The sequence below is a fragment of the Equus quagga genome, chromosome 12 (genome assembly GCF_021613505.1).
Source record: "Equus quagga isolate Etosha38 chromosome 12, UCLA_HA_Equagga_1.0, whole genome shotgun sequence".
Taxonomy (NCBI): domain Eukaryota; kingdom Metazoa; phylum Chordata; class Mammalia; order Perissodactyla; family Equidae; genus Equus; species Equus quagga.
Window position 1 is genome coordinate 25,435,049 of NC_060278.1, and position 20,178 is coordinate 25,455,226.

At 42.1% G+C, this 20,178-nt stretch overlaps 1 protein-coding gene across 9 annotated transcripts in view; it reads left to right on the top strand.

The window, feature by feature from the left end:
- SFMBT2 (Scm like with four mbt domains 2) overlaps window positions 1-20,178 on the top strand; it is a 242,210-nt gene that overhangs the window by 150,058 nt on the left and 71,974 nt on the right. For all 9 annotated transcript variants that reach the window (XM_046679942.1, XM_046679939.1, XM_046679948.1 and 6 more), the window contains 2 exons: window positions 1,560-1,661; window positions 5,579-5,726. In XM_046679942.1, the coding sequence (XP_046535898.1) occupies window positions 1,560-1,661; window positions 5,579-5,726 (250 nt within the window). The remainder of the gene's footprint in view (window positions 1-1,559; window positions 1,662-5,578; window positions 5,727-20,178) is intronic.

Here is a 20,178-nt window from a genome sequence, read left to right on the forward strand (position 1 = left end):
CTTTTGTCTCAACCTGCGGTTTCAGCTTTGCCTTGGCATTACGGTTGACGTGTGTTAAGTTGCGTTAACGCTCTATACTGTTTCTGTTGATTCCTTTTCTGAGCCACCTTCCCCAGCCACCTCCAAAAATAAGTGCTTATTTTCGGTATAAGAAAATGAAAATCGTCTCCTGCACCTAAGAATGTTTTTTATAAAGTGTCGATTATAAGTTCTAAGGTGTTCATAAATTTTTATAGGACGGGCCGGTTCTTTGTGTGAGTTTTTGTCACATCAGCCCTTGCACATTGAGCACATCCCTTCTGGTTGTGATCACCCCCTCCCTGGACATGGCACTGTTTGCTTCAGCCAGACCTCACATTGATTGTGCATCCGTGGGGTCCGGAGACCTTTGCAGACTGCTGTGGCGACATGAGAAATGACAGGGTCCTTGTGGTTCTTTAGGTATTTATATTCCGTGCCTTCTTTGGTAAGACAGTGGAGTTGTGGAGAGTTTTATAAGCAATTCCTCTTCTTGCCTCTCCTCTCAGACACGCGCTGCATGGACCAGATTTGGGGTGGGGAGCAGGCCCAGCCCGGGGGGGGGGTGCTCTCCATGATTCTCAGAGTTGGATGTTGAATGGCATCATTGAATTAATTAAAAATCCACTTTACATTTGCAGGTAAAAGAAAGGAATAGATCCCCAGATATTTTTGTACGTCTCCCCCAATTGATGTCTTTAGAAATAGCAGGATTTATTTGCAGCTATTATTTCCTCAGGGATGGGCTGCAAGTACATTTATTCATACACTACTATTTATACAGACTGTGAGTTATGAGGCGACCTCCATCCCAGCCAGATAAATCGTGGTACCCAGAGTCCAGCCAGCCTCCTTGACTGCTATATAGCTCAAGTGGATGTTGAAATTTGTTTCCTTGAGAAGGTGGCAAAGCTCCGTCTCGCGCACGTAAGGCTGCTGTGAGCGGTCATAAAACTGCCAGACACCTATTAACCAGGGGGTGTTGCTCATCTTTATTGAGTGGGAGTCGGGTTCTCATTGTGTGTAGGGCTGTTTTGGACCCTTGTGTGCACGCGTCTCAAGCATCATCAGCTCACTACCAATAAGTGATAAGCTGTATGCTCCTAGACACAGGGGACGGGGACAAGCTGAATCACCCACAAGGTGCTCACTGAAGCCTGTGCAGTAGCCCAGTAGCATGAGGCCACATTTTCAGAAGATGCTCCTGCTGTGTTTTACGCCACTGCCTGCCTCTACCCCCTCCTGCCCTTCAGTTACAGCGCCTCGGAAGATCAAAGCTGTGCCATGTAAATTTTTTTGCTTCGTCGAAATTTAAGCCTGGCCACCAAGGCTTGTTTTCTTTTCCCTGGAAAAGAGATGTAGCCTGCAGAAAATAATTAAATCCGCAGTGTCTCGCAGTGATTAGAAATTCAAGACGGGGAGGGTGATCTCAACCTGATTCCTGCTGCCCGAGAAAATGTTCAAGGAGGGCAGCATCCCAACCATTACCGAGTTAATTTACAGTCCCGTTGCCTTCAATATTTTTATCCTTTTCCCCGCAGGATCATGCAGATTTGCGAAGCCATTTCTTCACAGTTGGGATGAAGCTAGAAACAGTGAATATGAGTGAGCCCTTTCATATCTGTCCTGCCTCGGTGACCAAGGTGCGTTTCCTCCCTTGATCTTCACCTCCACCTCCAGGGGGAGCAGATAAGTCTTTCTGCTCAAAGCCAGCAGGTGAAAAAGCTCGCGCAGGGGTGTGCCGCAAAGCCCATTGACCAAAGGAAGATTGCCTTCTCCCCAGGCAGTGCTATTTTAAGCTCTCTCATTATCACTGGTGTCGTAGAGCGTGCCCAGTCAGATGCCTCCTCTTAGGATGGACCTCGTGCGTTTCACTTGTCTTCTGATAGTATAGAGTGTAGACACCCGTGTCCTTGGAGTGTAGACACCCGTGTCCTTGAGTGGCTTGGAGGCAGGTTCAGATGCATAGCCGCGAGTTTACAGCCGTGAACTCTGCCACTCGTATATGCCACCTTCGTTATTAACCACCGTCACGTCAAACCTGTCCGTTTGTTCCTATTCTCGTTATAATAAACTACTGATGAGATGCATGTTGTAATCATTATGACAGTATCTGGCTCCTCCCGCACTGATCGTAGTTAATAGGATCTAGTTAGATTTTGAAAATACCTGAAAATGGTGAAGAGCAGATTGCTATCTCCAGAGGGTCAGCACTTCTAATTTTTCTCATCTGCTTTCATCGACTAAGGGGAAAGTCGTGCTTCTAAGATTGGCAGATTTAAGGTGAAATGAGCTTTTCGTGTAAAGGCATTTTTATTATGGTCTGATAGTGTTTTAAGATTGTAATTTCCCTTCACCATCAAAGAAATCTCAACGAAGTCACCTATGCTAACATCTCAAGTATGTGTTTCTATCTTACGTCTCCACTTAGAAACCGTGCGAGAAGCCAGCAAAAAGCATTCTTAGCCAATGTGAGTTTTAGTTAATGGCCTTTTGTGCATTTCATGGGGGGCACTTAATGAGTGGTTCAAAAGTCAATTCCATATTAATTTCTTTTTTTGAAGGAGACTAGATTTATTAATGCAGTGATGAGTGTTTAAAGTTCTTTGAGTCATGCTTTTTATTTTTGTTCATGATTTGGTAAAATTTGAGAAACAGTAGTGATGATGTATTACATAATATGGAAAATGGTTATCATAATGAAATGTCCTTTTCTTTTCTAAATATTTTTTTCTTTAGTGAACATGTTAGTTTTATAACTGTTAAAGTAATTTATTTAAAGAATAATTACCTATGAGAAACAAATATTGACTTACGCTTTGAATAACTATCTCAAGGTTGAAATGCATGCTGTCACCATTGATACACCATCCATTAAAAACCTTTTTATTTGAAATGGCCTTTAGGGCTTTTTACTGTGTATTCTGGTAAATTGCACATTTTTCCAAAACCGAGGAGTGACACCGGACACCTTGATGAAACCTGACCTGAATTCCCTTTTGTTCCAGCAGCAGGTGATACAGTAATGCCAGCTGCCCATTGATCTGGATCTGTATCACCTTGTCCTCATCCTAAGGGGCTCTGGTGTCACCTTCACCTGGTATTTATAAAATAAACCAAACAGACACAGATGTGCTGAGTTTGTCAGTAGTAGATGCTCACATTTTTATACCTTTAAATAGTTGTAAATTGTACCAAAGATAAAATACTTGAGTCATTCTGTTTCACGTGCACCCATCCTTCTTTCCTTGGCTGTGTGTCATAGAACACATGGACTGGATTATGGGCATCTGCCTCTTAGAACTCGGATGGGCACCTCCCTAGGTTCGAGACTCACCCACATATATTAGAATATTCTTAGTGTAGAAGATATTTATAATTAAATATATTTCTCCTAACGTTGGGAAAGGCTTTAGAATACTGTGTCTGTAACTGTCACACACTGCGCTGTTACTACTCCTCATCATGAAAATGTCCTTTTTATTTTCCTTGAGGCTTTTCTTCAGGGCACCGCAGTTGAAGAAATACATAAATAATGTTAAGAACAAGTGGACAAGAAAGCAGAGAAGTGTGTAGCAGATCCAAAATCAGAGGACCAACTGTTAGCCGTACAGCGGGATTGTTTTTGGTGTTCCCGAACAGAGTGAGATACTGACGGATGATGATGATGATGATGACAGTATCATCTGTGTGTGTGAGAGAGATGCTGTATTGTTTAGAGAAAGGCTCCTGGAATTAGAATTAGAAGTCTTGAGTTCTCTTTCTAGTTCTGCTCGCTCTGAGCTGCACCGTCTTAGGCAAGTTGAACTCCTCTGGCCTTGAGTTCTGAGACCTGTGGGTTCTGGAACAGATGGACCAGTGTTTCTGAACCATTTGGGAATATGAACCCTGATGGGTTTGAAGGACCTTATTTTGGCTTTTCCTCTGAAGTACGCACACATAGTGGATCTTGGAGATCCCTTACTGCCTATCTTTACAGAGTCCAGTGGCGCTAAGGCGTTGTACTCCTGGAATTATACGTTATTCTGTATGCATCTGGGTGTGACTTTGTGTATACGTGCAGGAGAGACCAGATCACATTAACTTAACAAATATTTACTGAGCGTTTGTAGGCACTGTTCTGGACGTGGGACTATAGACAGAAGTCCCTTCTCTTATAGAGCTTATATTTTAGTGGGGGAGACAGACAATAAGCAGAATTAATAAGTAAATAGATGTATGTTACCTGTTAAATGCTAAGGAGAAAGATCCATCATGGAAGGCACTAGTGGCCTGTTGGAGTGGGAGGAGGGAGGTGTGACTTCAAATTGGCCTGCCAGGGAGGGCCTCCCTGCAAAGCTGATGTTTGATCCTTAACTCCTCAAAGTCTAGTTTCAAAGGCAAACCTCAGGCAGCAGAATTCTAACTATTTACTGGAATTAGCATTGAGAAGAACAGAATCCTGGTCTTTCCTGCTTAGCTTTGAACTAAGATGCTTTCAGAAAATATTTTGTAAATGAAGGAGCCAGGAATCATAGCTTAGGAGGAGCGTTAGGGTTTCCTAGGAAGGGCTGGTTTATGTCTGTTGAGTTGAGAAAGATCTTTTTTCTCTGGTCTGATTTACATACTGGGTTCTTTAAATTTGTCATGCTTTTCAGCGTCAAGATTCACCAGATTTTTGCACTCTGCTTTTTCCATCCACATGCCCTGTCCTATTTCTTCACTGATGTTTTTTCTTCTCCTCAGTGGATATTTATCCGGCTCTTGTGTGCAAAGCATTTTTTGTGCATTATGGGAATATCTTGATGAGTTACAAAGAGGCCACTGTCCTTGAAGGACTTAGGATCTGTTGGGAGAGACTCATGTGGTATCAGTCCATAGGAAGGAATGAGAATTTTTGGTACAGAGGTACAGAGGGTCTGATACTCTGGAAGCACCCATTCCCAAAGTGGGTGGGAGTGGCTGGGAAAATGTCCCAACAGCCATGACTTTCCGGATGCACCTTGAAAAATGCAGTGTTTTGATGGACTGATGATAGAAAGGGTGTTCCGGATCATTCTCACGGTCTCAAGGACGTGCCTGACGGGAATTATTCACTCTGAGGCTGGAGGCTGGGGAAGTGCAGGGATGTGGTTCAGGATGAGGCCAGAAACGTCCAAGTCAGACCGCGGAGGTTCTTGAATGACTCCGTGTGAGAACTTGTGCCTGCTGTGGACACTGAGAGACGAGAGTGACCTTCCAGTGCCCCTCCTGGCTAGGGTCTGTCAGTCTCACTCCGTCAGATTGTTTTTCTTCCAGCTCTGGCCGTTGGTTTACTTCTCTGAGGTCATCGATGTTTTTCCTTCTCTGTCTCCTGTGTATTCCAGTTATTCATCGATCTTTCCATTAATATGACCACAATGATCAACGCTAACGTTTTAGCAACTGCCCTGTTGAGTAATAGACATTGAAACGCCAGTTTGTGCTCAGATTATTTTGGTGAAATATTTTCATTGCATTTGGAAGCCGTGCCAGTATTCATACCAGCGTTACATCTTATCCCAAAGAATTAACCCTTGGCTCTGTTGTTTGTTTCTTTCAGGTCTTTAACAATCATTTTTTTCAAGTAACTATTGATGACCTGAGACCAGAGCCTAGTCAACTCTCAATGCTGTGCCATGCGGATTCTTTGGGGATCCTACCAGTCCAATGGTGCCTTAAAAATGGAGTCAACCTCACACCTCCCAAAGGTTTGTATTCTGGGAGAATTTGCAGGGTTTGGGTCATTGTGTGGGGTGTCGTATTCTCACTGAAGTGATGCCTTTGTTAATCTGGAGAAGTTAACGTTGTAAATAGTTTAGACGTAGTGGAAAAATAGTGTGTTTCATACTTAGCTCGAAGCAGGATCTGTTACAGCTCCCTCTCCTGGTGAGGGGGGTGACCTTGGGCTTCTCAGTCCACCTCAGTGAGCTCCTGTCACTTACTGTGTTATTGGCAGCTTTGCTGCTGTCGTGTCGTGATAGTGGGTACAGTATTGCTGAGCGATTGAGGTTAAAACCTTGAAAGTGTCTGTGAAATGGCTTTAAAAACGCAACAGAATGCTAATGAAGCATTTCTTTAAGTGTTTCTTTCCAATAACTTAACATTATTATCTGAGAGCCCGGTCACTCTCAGATGTCAACAGTTTGATGCTGACGTCCATTAAAATAATTCAGTTGGGAACCAGGGTGCACTAAAATAATTTTAAATTGGGATCCAGGAACCATGTTATTGGTAAGTACTTTTCCGTAGTCTCGTCGCGATTTCTTTCCGTTATAGATAGATCTAAGATTTATTTGGGAAAGAAAGCAGCAAGATGAAAGACAAGAAGATGGGAAGGAAAATGAAAGGAGTGATAGATGAGAAAATTGGAACAAGATTAGAAAAATAAACTTAAGGAAGTGGGGATTTGAACAGATAATGTCAAATAATACCAGGGTTTCGTACTAAGCTTTTCAGAGCGCCAGAGGTGGGATTCCCTGTCGTGTTAACCATGTTGGGAGATTAATCAGTATCCACAAGTTAAGTTCCAGTTTGCCCGTGGCCATCATAGACTCTAGGTAACCTTTAAATGTGCGACACCTCGCTTAACTAGGACATGACTGAACTCCACTGGGCATGTTTATCTTCATCTCTCCTCCACGCCCATCCCATGGAGGACATGCTTTTGAATATTTCCACTTCTGCTGTTGAGGCTTCACGTTAAAGTTCTGCAGGAACGGAATGCATTCTAATTATATGATGGCGAACTTTTATGTAACACCATTTACACTATTTTAAGTGCTAAACTCGTTTAATCCTCAAAATGAGGATTTCCCTATGAGGAAACAGTCACAGCGAGTTTGCGTACCCCACGCAAGGCCACACGGATGGCAAGTAACAGGGCAGCAGGTCCGGCTCCTGATTCTGTGCTCCCTGGTGTGGTGAGGACGCCAGTTCATGAGGCCTCAGATTTCTTTTTCCCATTTTGGTCCTCATTAATGACTCTAGGCAAATCACTAGCTTCAGTTTTCAAGACTGTCAAATGGGGACCCTATGGTATTCCACAGGTACTCTGCAGAACCAAAGAAATGATACAGGTCTAAGTGTCTTTAGAATCCTTTGAAATGGCTGTATAGGTTTTATGTTACGAACGTCTATTTACAGTAGAGAAGAGAAGTCTTTCCTGCTGTACAATTTCAGCAACAGTCACTCACAGAGTTTGAAAGCCCCTGGGACCATCTTTGTTTCTTCCTAACCTCTCTAAGCAAAGCGTGTGTGTGGGTGAGTTCCACATCGCTGAAGAAAGACTTTTTCTGGATATCTAAAAGGCTGCTTGGTTGGACTTTGCAAATTCCTAGTTCGTTCTGGTTAAATAGGATCTATTTAAGAATTTTATAAAAAATTAGTTGAGTATTTCCTCATGTAGTGAAAAAACGGAAAAGTATTTAGGTCTGCATGTTGACCGCTTGATTATTCTATTATAGTAGAGGTTTAACGTTTACCGGTGCCTTTAGAATTTTTTAACACATTTCTTATGAACTGTAACTGTTAAAAATATGTATGTTTCAGAAAAGAGATTGTTGACGTAGCTTGGATATTTACTAGGAAAATGAGTGTGCCTGTTCGGATAATTGCATTTCATGATGTTAGGAAAGTTGTTTTACGTTAATGTAATTGAACTCTTAAACATGAAATATACAATATATTTATAATATTAAATATTTTTTTATCTTAAGCATCTTTGTACCTAATATTTAGCCACAATTACCATTTCTTCTCTATCCCCCAAGGTGTTTGTGATATTTGGTGAAATGAAATTGTCTTTATGCAGTCTTCCAGACTGTTCCTTCCCTCCCCTATTGAAAGTGAAGTGTACCTTTTGCAAAATCTCAGAAAACAAAGGGAAATTTTCCTCATGGATATTATACATCATCTGTAGAATATTGGGTAATGGTGGTTAGTGTCTTCCAATGAGAACATGTCAGTGCAAACCCTTTTTAAATTCTCAAAGCATTCAAGAAGTGATGAATATCGGTAGTCAAGGACCCACTGATAATCTGCAGAGGTCGTCTTTCAGCCATGGGACTGTTGTCTTGAAATAGTAGAGCTTTTACTTGTAAATGGATAAGAAAAAGACCAGCTACTTCGAGAAAAAGGTTTATGATGATGAACAGATAGTTCACAGTAAAAGCAACACAAACAACTCTTAGATAGACCCATCATGATAAGAGAAATGCCAGTGAAGTCATATTGAGGTGCCACGTATCTATCAGATGAGGTAGGACTCCAAAAGAGAAAGAAAAGAAGCAGCTGTCTTTTGATGATGAGAATGTGGAGGAACAAGGACTCTCACACTTGCTGGTGGGAATGCAGGTAGGTGCAAACTATATGGAAGGCACTTTGGCAAGTTTTACTAAAATTATAGATGCATTTACCCATTGAGCCAGCAGTTCCACTCTGGAAATTTCTCCTAAAGATATACGGCACAGATAATATGCATAAAAGTTTGGATTTTGCAGCGTGACATATAATAGCAAAAGACTGGAAAAATTCCAAGTGCTTATCAGTGTGGAATCGGTTAAATAGATTTTGGATATTCATATAATGAGAAGTATGCAGTTGTTAAAAAGAATGAGGAGTATCTCTGCGTACTGAAATGGAAATCTCTCCAAGATACGCTGTGAGTGATGGAGATAAGTAGGTTGTAGTATGATGCCTTTTTTGTTAAAAAGAGGTAAATAAGAATGTATGTTTGTGTTTGCTCTTTTTTTGTAAAGAAGCTCTGGAAGGTTACATAAGACTCTAATGGAAACGATGACTTCTGTGTTGGGGTATGGGGTATGGAGGTGGCAAGCAGGGCAGATGGGAGCGAGGGCAGGAGTTTTAACTTTTTAAATCTTTTCATTGTTTTCCTTTGATCTAAATGAATGTATTATCTATTCAAAAATAAATGTAATTAAAAGTACAGAGGTTTTATAACTGAAAGGGATCTTAGAGCTTATCGCATCAACTGCATTCTTTGTATATCTGGGGAAATTAAGTCTCAGTGAAATGAATTAAGTCCTGAGGCAGAAGTTGGCTTAAAACCCCAGTCTTAAGATCCCAAATCTAACGCTTTTTCTAATAACCAAATCCATGCTTTACTGCTGTTCTCTCTCACTGGCTCCTTCATAAAATGCATCCTTCTTAATAATTTGGGGGCGTTTTGGTGTCCTGGTGTAGGACTAACCGATGACAACGGACCATGACATTTCCATGACTGAAATGGTCTATTTGTCAAAGGATTTGGAGAATTTCGCTTTCAGGGAATAATTGTCCAAATGTTTGCTGTTACAGTAACGTTACAGATTTATTTTTTGAGCTCCCTTATCATTTTCTGAGAATATATTTATTATATGTTTATATATATATCTTATATAGATAGTAAAATATATTTATTTTTGTAATTAAAGTGAATTAAAATGAGAGGCGGTGGTGGTGGTTTCGGTAGTGGTGACTTTATGATTTCCTTTTGAGGTAATTTGTTACGTGTCTTATGTCAACACCAGGGCCGGGAATCATGCTGTAGAATTTTTTTAAACACCATCCTTTGGTTTATTAATGTATGAAAGTATACACTCTTTTTAAAAGTTTGCTTTTAACTTAAATTCTGAGCTGCATCTAGAGAGTGTATAGGATTTATTATACATGTTGAGAAGTGAATTTAGATCTTCTCTTGTATGTTTTCCATGAACGTATTGCGTTGTCAGATTTCTGTTAGCACCGTAAACACTGCTTACAATTACACTGTGTTTGCCTGTCCTAACAAGGTATTACGCCCCCCCTCCCATTCCCCCGGGATGGCAGCTGATGAAACAAAAGACATCAGGTGGTACATGAGATGTGCGAAGAACATAGATTCTTACTGACATTGTTTTGACTCTATTCCTATCTAAAAAAAGAAAAATTCTGTCCCCAGACTTCAGAGACAAAGAGCCTAAGCTGGAGTGGCTGGGGGTTTCCAGTGTTGTCTCTGTGAGCACGTGCTTTCCTGGTGAGCAAAGAGCAGAACCTTCGAGAGTTGATCCCATTAGTTTAACCCAATGAACAACACTTCAGTGTTATAGACGCTATAAAAAGTGATCAGACAAGTAAATAACTCAACGAAGCAAAAATGGATATAGGTTACCAACCATGACTTGCCGTTTTTAAATATTTCATTAACCTCCTTGGCATGTAACATCAAAGATGAGTCGAAGAATTAGGGGGACAAATGTCCCACCCAGGGGCGTCTTTGTAGAAAATGTGTAGCCTTTAAATTTCTCTTGTAAAATGTGTGAGCAAAGGTTAAAGTACATCATTTACTTTAGCACTTTGTCTCCACTATTTGGCCATCTTAATAGACAAATAAACTGTTAACACGATTTAAGAAATAAAGGCGGTGTTTAATTATTATCAACACGCAAAGCAGTGACCCTAATTGGTAGTGTCGTTGCCTAAAAAAAAAGACCTCGAACACTGACCGATGAAACTTAACCCATTTTGTAATCCCCTATTTCGGACAAACCAAAGGGGACAGAAAATAATAAACACACATGCTCACGGACCTACTGCCTCCATTGAAGAGATGCTGACATTTTGCCCTATTTGATTCAGATTTTTAGAAAATGAAATAAAGTAGATGTAATTGAAGCCTGAGTCATCCGTGACGCCTCTGTGTCTCACACCCCATTCTCATCCATCAGTGAATCCTGTCAGTGTTTTCGGGACTTGACCGTGTGTCATCGAGACCACCCCGGTCCAGGTCACCGTTAAATGTCACCTGGGTGACTGCCGTGGCCTCCCGTTTTCCTCAGTCTGCTCTCAACACAACAGTCAGACTGATGGCATTAAAACGTACATCACAGGGGCCCCTCCTCTGCTCAGATTTCGGGCCCTTCCTCCCTCAGTCAGTGGCCAAGTCCAGGTCATGACAACAGCCTTTCAAGGCCCGCCAGTTCCCTGTTTGGCCTCTTGACTAAGAGGCCCCTTCACACTGGCCTCCTTGCCCTTCTTGGAACATGGCGCGCTTCCCTCCTTCCCTCTGCTTGCCACACTCCTCCTCCTCCTTCAGTCTTGACCCATCTTTCTTGGCTGCCCTGTTTAGCATCCATCGCAAATCTCCACCCCGAACATTTTTATGTCCTTCCCCCTATGGCTCTTCTGCACAGAACTTTTTATCCTGTAAGATAACAAGTAATACGGATTGTACTTCTTTGCCTTTTTTTAATCTCTCTTTCCGTGAAAGTGAAAGATCCACAAGAACAGGGATTTTTGTCTTGTTCTCTTCTCATCCCCAGTAGCTAGAATAGTGTGTGGCCCTTGGGAAATATTGGTTGAGTGTTGAATGAATAGAAGTCCCGCCCCCATTCTCTTCCCCTCCATCTCTTTCTCCCATAACCCTTTACACCCATCCTCCACCAGATAACCACCTTCCTGTAGCTGTTATGCTTTTCCTACACGACTGCCTTGGCTTCTGTATTAGTCCTTGCACCGGTCTCCCATTGTTTTTATTCCAGGCAGTTTACAAGAGATCTTGTTTTGATATGTACATAAATAGCATTATGCGATGCGAATCTTTATGTAACTTTTTAATTCGTTAGCATTTTGCACGTTTTTCCGTGTTGATGCTTATAGATTTTTTATTCGTCTTACCTGTTTAAAAAGTATATCATAATTCTTGAAATCCACTTCCCATTGATAGACATTTAAGGTATTTCCAGTTTTCCTTATTGCAAATGGCACTCAAATGTACATCTTAGTACGTGTACCCAAATGTGAGAGATCCTTTTGGGGATGTATTTAAGTGTGGAGTTCCCATTTTGCATCATCCTCACTCTAATGTCATGTTTGTAGGCCATTCTGAACCTGGCCATTCTGGTGGCAGTGGCAGGTGTCTCTTTGTTTCACTTGAGTGTCCCTGATTACGCGTGCATTCGAACATTTCATCATACGCTCGTTGGCAATTTCTATTTCCTTTGGATTGTTGATTATATTTTTTGCCCTTTTTCTTTTGATTATGGGAGTATTTATGTATTCGAAAATGAGTTCTTTCCCAGCAATGCACTTCACAAATATGATAGTCTAGTCTGTGTGTTATTTCTTCATTTTTATGTGTTTCATGTTATACTGAAGTAGTAAATTATAATGTGGTCAAATATCTATCTTTTCTATTGTGATTTGTTTATGTGTCATTAGAAATCCTTGCTACTCATGTTCCTCTGTTTTCTTTCAGAGTCTTGCAGTTTTCTTCTCCGTATTTAGCTCTTTAACCTACTTAGAATTAATTTTTTCTGGGGCATGAGGAAAGAAAACAATTTTATTTTATTTTATTGCTTGAATTGAATTGCATTTTCAGATGCATTAGTTGTCTCAGCATCACTGATTGACTAGTCTATCATTTCCTTTCTGACTTATAATGCCACCACTGGCATATATCAAGACCTCTTTTGGGTGTGAACCTTATCCTATTCTTAGTTGTTCTGCTTCTTTGTCAGTCTCTTTGTCCATCTCTGCACAAATACCTCACTTTTTTATTTTTTTATGGAAGATTAGCCCTGAGCTAACATCTGCTCCTAATCCTCCTCTTTTTTGCTGAGGAAGACTGGCCCTGAGCTAATATCTGTGCCTCTCTTCCTCTACTTTATATGTGGAATGCCTGCCACAGCATAGCTTCCCAAGTGGTGCCATGTCTGCACCCGGGATCCAAACCGGTGAACCCTGGGCCGCTGATGTGGAATGTGTGAACTTAACCAATGCGCCACCAGGCCAGCCCCACAAATACCTCACTTTTAAAAATTGATTTTGCTTTATAATTTATTAATATCTATTAGGTGAATTCCTCCGCTTTTTCTTCCTTTTCAAAATTATCTGGGTTATTTTGGGCAGGTTATTTATTTATTTATTTTGAGGAAGATTGGCCCTGAGCTAGCATCCGTGCCCATCTTCCTCTACTTTCTACGTGGGACGCCTACCACAGCATGGTGTGCCAAGCGGTGCCATGTCTGCACCCAGGATCCGAACCGGCGAACCCCGGGCCAGCGAGAAGTGGAATGTGCGCGCTTAACCACTGCACCACCGGGCTGGCTCCCTGGGTTGTTTTTTGTATCTAAAAATATTTCTGACTGTTGAAAACTAAGTTCACTTATCTGATTGTTGAAAACCCTCTTGTTCCCTTATCTCTGAATTTACTTCATTCTTCAAGCTTCTTAAGATGGCTTTGCTGTTGACAGGTGATATTTATATCATGTTAGACTCCATCCTGGGGACTTATCTACATCTCCTAACATTATGTTTATAATTCAGAATAACATTTTGAGTATGCCCCCAGAGAGAGAAGGGTGTTAAGTGTCCCACCGTGACCTATATGCATTAAGTACTTCTCAACATTAATTTTTATTCTAAAAGATAAGGAAGTTGGAACGACTGGTGTTTATACTAACTTAGTTCCCTCCTCGTTCCTTACTTTCCGTTGTTTTTTTTTTTTTGTAATGTACTCTTCCATGAATGTAAAAGCAGCGTAATTCCATTGGAAATGAATGTGTAAGTTTTAAAGCTCTGCCTCAGGAAGGGCTCGCAATGGAACATCAACTGAGAATGTGGAGGGAGCTGGCCGCTTCCAAGGGGACGGTGTAGCTCTTTAGCCAACAGCGTGGATGAAAAGAAAGGCTTTCGTTACTAGTGTTTTTCCCTTCCTGCCTGTAAGCCTGTACACAAAGTCATTCATGAAATGAATGGGCAGATTGTTGAGAAACTTGCTCGGGAATAGACAGACCGGTCACCGGGCTGCTTCTGCCACCTGAGGTCTGTGTGGTCCTGCTTCCTCACCCGGGCGGTGCAGACATGCATCCTCCTGACCTCATGGGATGGTGGTGAGGGTCACGTGAGGGGAGCCCATCGCCTGCTGAGCCTCAGTGAGTGTTCAGGGAACTCAGTCAAAGCCTCGGGCCTGGAAGGAGAGTAATCACCTTTCAAGAAGAAGCCCCATGCAATGAAAAAGTGCCCGGGAGAGCTGCTCTCGTGAGTCACGAGATTTCCTGAGAAAGGATGAAGAGCCTGTTCTTTCAGCGTGGTTTCTGTTGTGTCATCTTTCATTCTTCTAGCTCAGTGCTGGTATTTGCTGATCTTTGAAGATGACTGTGTCACCTTTTCTTCCAAAGAGACGTTGAACGAAAACCGAAGTAAGTTTACTGTTAACACCAGGCAGTCCAGCACCTCAGCAGTGTAAACGTGCTCTGGGGTGAAGATCATCTCGTTATGGGGCTGTGTGCTCTTCAGTCACGTGTGGTGGGATTGTTCTGAGCTTTCTTTCCTAATTCTCCATGTCTCCCTCCATCCTTGCCTTTATTTCTGTGTCACACTTATCCCCCTGTGCGTCTGTCACTCTCAGGAGCTGCCTGAGCACCTGAAACCCGAGCCGATTCCTTTTCCATCCTTATCTTACCAGCAACTAACCAGAGTTACAAACTGGAGACTTACCGTGAATAGTTACGGAATGCATGCATTTCCTTGTTTTAGAAAGTGTTGCTACTTTATAGGACTCCTGCTTACTTTTTTAAAGGCTGATTTTTTTATTAGAGATTTAACACACATTTGTTCTTTAAAATTCTGAAAAAAGTTGAATTTTCCTATCCTGTAGAAAGAACTTTTGGTGTATATTCTTCCAAATTGCTCTTTCCTTGGGTATGTAACTTTGTGTATCTATTTGATTATTTTATACACACTCATTTGTCATATTTCTTAAGATATATCAGGCCAAAATAGCTGCTACTGAAAGGACTGTGGGGAGTTCCGTGATTTGTAGGTAAATAGTTGGTTTAAACACGCTCCTGTTCTTGTGTGTTGTTCTCAATTCTGCTTTTATACATAAAATGTTTGCCCAGGCGTCCCGTTGTTTTCATAGGATACCCCGTCGTAGAGTTACTGCTCTGTTCTCACCCCAGCTCCCTCTGCTCCAGCCCCACAGTCCTCCTTGCTCTTTCTAGAACATTCCGGACCTACTGCTGGGCCTTTACAGTTGCTGGTCCCTCTCCTTGGCACACCCTTTCGCCAGATAGCCACATGGCTCGCTTCCTCAGCTCCTCGGTGTGTCACCTTTTCGTCAGGACCTTCCTCGATGCAGCCCTCCCTCTGCCCTTCTCCACTTTCTCTCTGTTGTGCTTGTGATGATCTCGCTTTTCACATTTCTGTGTTTTCTGGCTCGTTTCAGTGATATATAAACTGCGAGGGGAAGGATTTTTGTCGGTTTTGTTCACTTCTGTATCCCTAGTATCAGAACCGTGCCTAGCACATAGCATGCACTTACTAAATATTTTTAAATGAATGAATCTGTGAGTGAATAAATGGCTAAGTTGGAGAGTAGACACCTTCTTAAAGATTTTGACACACATTGCCAAATTGACACCTGCAATGGTTTTTCTAGTTCTATGCCAACCAGAAATGCATAAAAGTACCTGTTTCCCAACAGTCTTTACAGTGGGAGGTTCGTTCCCCCCCCGCCACCCACCTTGGTGAGGAAGATTGGCTCTGAGCTAACATCTATGGCAGTCTTCCTCTATTTTGTATGTGGGATTCTACCACAGTATGGTCTGATGAGTGGTGTGTAGGTCCACGCCCAGGATCTGAACCCGCCAACCCTGGGCTACCGAAGCGGAGTGCACGAACTTAACCACTACGCCACCGGGCTGACCCCATACAGTGAGGGATTCTTAAAAATTGTTTTTTATTTTGCCAATCCAGTAGCAGGCAAGCAGGGTATTCTTTTGCTGTTTTTACTTTTTATTAAGGTTGCACAATTGTTTTCACATCCACCCAGCATAGAAGAGTTGCTCTGTTACTCCCGTGTGTCTCTTTTATTAGAGAGGGAAATCCTTTTTTAAATCCCTCCCCTCCCCTCCATCCCAAGTCACTGGCAAGGGGCATGAGAACAGCACGATTATCTCAGGGTTGTCACGAGTCACTTCCTTGTGCTGAGGAGGCCTCACTTCCTCTAGAAGCCGGATGAAATCAGGATGCTGTTAGCAGATGAGAACAGGAGGATGGCTGTGGGGAGGCAGTCACGGTGTAGTCCGTGTGCTGAAGTACCCCTTGGCCGCTGACTACTGCCTTCGTTATCTTTTAAAATAGGCCAAGGATGCTGTGCTTTCAGATAATTTTTATTATTGAAATAATTCCTGATCATCATTGAAAACTTGGAAAATACAGAGAAGTAGAACAAAAAAATATCCAGGAGTCCCACCACCCAGATAATTCACTGGAATATTTCAATCTTTACTATGAAGTTTTTCTTACATTTCCTTGGTCTTTTTCTTTGCCTATTTTTATATATAGATTTGATAATTCTGTATATGTTTGTAGCAGTCTTTTCATCTAAACCTATGGCCATCATTTTTTCATGATTTTCTTTTCTTTTCTTTGCAAACTCTGTGCAGTTTCATGACATGCCACGGACTTGGAAAAGTTTCATATCATTTCCTCTTTTTGGATGTGAAGTTTATTTTCCCCCCCGAATTATCAATAAGAATGCCGTTGTGTCTCAATGTATAACAATTTTTCAGTTTTTAGAGTTGTTTTGCTGGGAAAAATTCCCAGAACCGTCAAAGTTCATGAACATTTTTACTGCCAAGTTGTTTTTCGAAAGAATTGTCCACTCGCACCACCAATAGGAATGTTTGCAAGTGGAGCTGTTTTATGTCAATGAGTTTGTATCATGAGGAAATGGTCATCGACCTGTTCCCTTTCGGACGTGTCACAGTTGGAACTTCATTCAGAATAAACGCTAATAAAAGCTTAAATGATTCTAGTGGTTATGGGTCAACAGGCTCCTATGGCAGCTTGTTGCAAAGTTTAATAGCCCGGGGGGTTTTGATTTCCTTTTATTTTCTTTTCCCCTCTGCTGTTTTCCTCCCTCCCAGGTTCTGGCTACAGTAAAGTCTCAGTACTTCTTCTATCTTTGTTGATTAATGAGTATAATTGACCCCTGTTTTCTGTATTATACAAGCCACCGCAATTTGTTTTTATGTGGCAGTTGTTTTCTGAGCTGTCACAAAATTGCCTTACAAAGAGAGAGCTCATTATCAGCCCCGAGGAAAAGAATTCTGAGTTATGAAGGGAATAAAGGTCCCTAAGAGAAGGAAATAGAGGAGAAGTCTAGGCGGTTGGGATGTTCGAGGAAATGAGAGCGTTCTAGGGGCAGAGTAATTAGTTGTTGCTTTGGCACCAAGCAAGACTTGGTTATCTCTTGAAATTACTAGATTAAAAATGGCTCCCCATAGGCTGGCCCCGTGATGTCGTGCACTCTGCTTAAGTTTGTGCACTCTGCTTCGGCGGTCCGGGGTTTGCTGGTTCTGATCCCGGGTGTGGACTTACGCACTGCTTATCAGGGCATGCTGTGACAGGTGTCCTACATATAAAATAGAGGAATGTGGGCATGGATGTTAGCTCAGAGCCAGTCTTCTTCCGCAAAAAGAGGAAGATTGACAGTGGTTGTTAGCTCAGGGCCAATCTTCCTCAAAAGAAAAAAAAAAACCTCCCCATAAAGAGAGAGTCTATCCATCCAGGATGCAGGTACAAGAAACCATAGGTGCATGACGTGTTAGGAAGTGGGTTGAGGTCCACTGGAAGTTGTTGGGTATGAATGTGATTATAGAAAATTCAGCTCAGTGTCCATGTGTAGGGGGAGTACAGGTAACTTCTAAGTTGGAAAGTTTTATCTTAACAGATATCAACCATAAAGAATACCCAAATTCCATGTTATATCAGAAAATGGTTTGCTATTCTTGTGTATAGGTTTTTTCTTATTTCCCCTTTTCCCCCATAATCTTGATGAGATTTTCCTCAGCTCGCAAAATAAACTAAGGGAGTAGCAGAGGTCCAGGGAAGAGATATTAGAACAGAGGGAGAGTTGGCTTAGACAAAGTCGGTCTGCTACAACCCTAAACAAATAGGGTCCTTCTGTTAGAGGGACGCATCTTGTCTCCAGCTGTTCAGTCGAGAGCTCTTCTGGGGAATGTCTTGTTCCGTAACCCGTCTTCATCAACCCTGCCACACTTCTCTCCTAGGAGAAGAGGAGGGAATTAACCCCAGAGGGAGGAAAAACATCCCAAGTAGCAGCAGGAGAACAATGAGTAATGGTGGCTCTGAATCACGGAATGCAGCAGCTGGCGGAGACTTGAAACATCTCCTCTTTATTTTGTGAATTAGGTGATGAAGAGTGTCAGACATCGAAGATTTAATTTACTTTCACCTTGCTTCATCCACTTCCTGCTAGAAGTGGGTCTGAGACCAGTTCTCCTTTCTGGCTCTGTACCCTTCCTACTGCTCAGGGACTCCTCCCCAGCGTGAGGTGTCTTTTGGCAAATTCTTCTGTTCTTATACATTATTGCATGGATTTGATCACAAACAGTTCCAGGAAAACTACTTTTAAAATGGAGGATTTTTTAATTGTAAAGAAACTTGCATTCCTTTTTTTAAGACTCATTTTGTTTATAAATGTCTAGAAGAAAGTTGATTTGGTCCCTTCCGGAAACTTCTGAGGCCAGAGCCATTTGGCTGGAGGGGCAGCTCTAGAGGGAAGGGTTGGGGTGGGGAGAAGGGCAGGTGGAAGATTTGCAGAACTTCTTCAAAAGTAGCCAGAAAGAGCACCTAGCATCTCAAAACTCTGAGACTTCTTATCTCCTTGTTGGAAAGATAGGAGTTGTCAGTCTTTATAGAATGAAAGGGATGTCCTGGGAGGAAGAGGATACCTCTGCCCCTCATGGTCAGAAGGGCATGAGAAGGTCGAGGGTCAGTCCTGGGCCAGAGGCGGACAGCTGCCTTCCTCCATCTTAAAAAAAAATTGGATAAATTGAGCTTACTTAATGAAAAGAATACTATTTTGTACTTGGTAGTACAAATGGAGGTAGGAGGCAACCAGCATCTTGAGTTTCTTTAAAAAAGAATTTCTGTAGTGGCTCCACAAGTGTGGAACTGTGTAACTAGAAGTCCCCATGCTAGTGGATTTTCAGGTGTAGAATTTGTGACAATATGGGGAAAACAAATCAGGGACTTAGGTCAAAAATACACTTAAGGGGCTGGCCCGGTGGCAAAGTAGTTAAGTTCCCACACTCTGCTTCGATGGACAGCCTAGGGTTCGCAGGTTCGGGTCCTGGGTGCAGACCTACACACCACTCATCAAGCCATGCTGTGGCAGTGCCCCACGTACAAAATAGAGGAAGACTGGCAACAGACGTTAGGTCAGGGCCAGTCTTTCACACCAAAAAAAAGAAGAAAAAAAAATATATACACACACACTTATATATACTTCTGAAATCCCTTATAGATTTATATACACTTAAACCAATAAAGGGAGCACCCTAAATGAAGATTGTAGGGACATTTTGCACATTTTAGATTAATCCTAATTGGTACTGTACTGTTTGTTTCCGTTGCCATCTTTTGTTCACAGAAAATGCAAATAACACTCATAGTGAGAAGTATTTTCCCTGGGTTAAGCCATACCCCCAGTGCTTTTCTTATTTTATGATCTAGAACTGTCTTCTCCTACCTTCTCCCATGTCTTGTCTTGGTGGTCGTGATGGATATACATTGTATAATTGCCCCTCCCCCCCCCATGAAATGAAATGAATAAAGAAAGATGAAAACCACCTTGGTAATGTCTATATTTAATTAAGTTTAGTATATATGACTCGTTTTTCAAACCTTTCCCTCAATATCTCAGATGTGCCCCAAAGCTTCACTGGAGAGGCTCGTCTTTCCCAATTCTCATTTTCCTTCCTCATGCGCAGTTCAGTTGTAAGGCAAGGCTTCTTCCTCCCCTCCTTTCATTTTTCTGGAGTTTTCTCACTAAAACCTCGACTCCTTGTTGCTGTCTGCTTTCCCTCGTGTTACTCTTTAAAAATCCCCCCCCCCCCCCCCCACGGTAGTGATGTTTTCCAATAGTGTCATGGTTTCCACGAGGATATTGGGAAGTAATTTCCCCATGAACTCAGAATTGACGGGCAGGGTGGTATTATGGTACGTTTCTGCAAAGTGCATTGTGCGAACGTGTTTTGTGCTATCTCATTTCTCACCCGTTCTCCCCCAAAGCAGATCTCCCCAGCAGCATGCACTGCTGTCGATTGCTTCCACCCTTCACCTGGTTTCAGGCACCGTATTAGGATAATG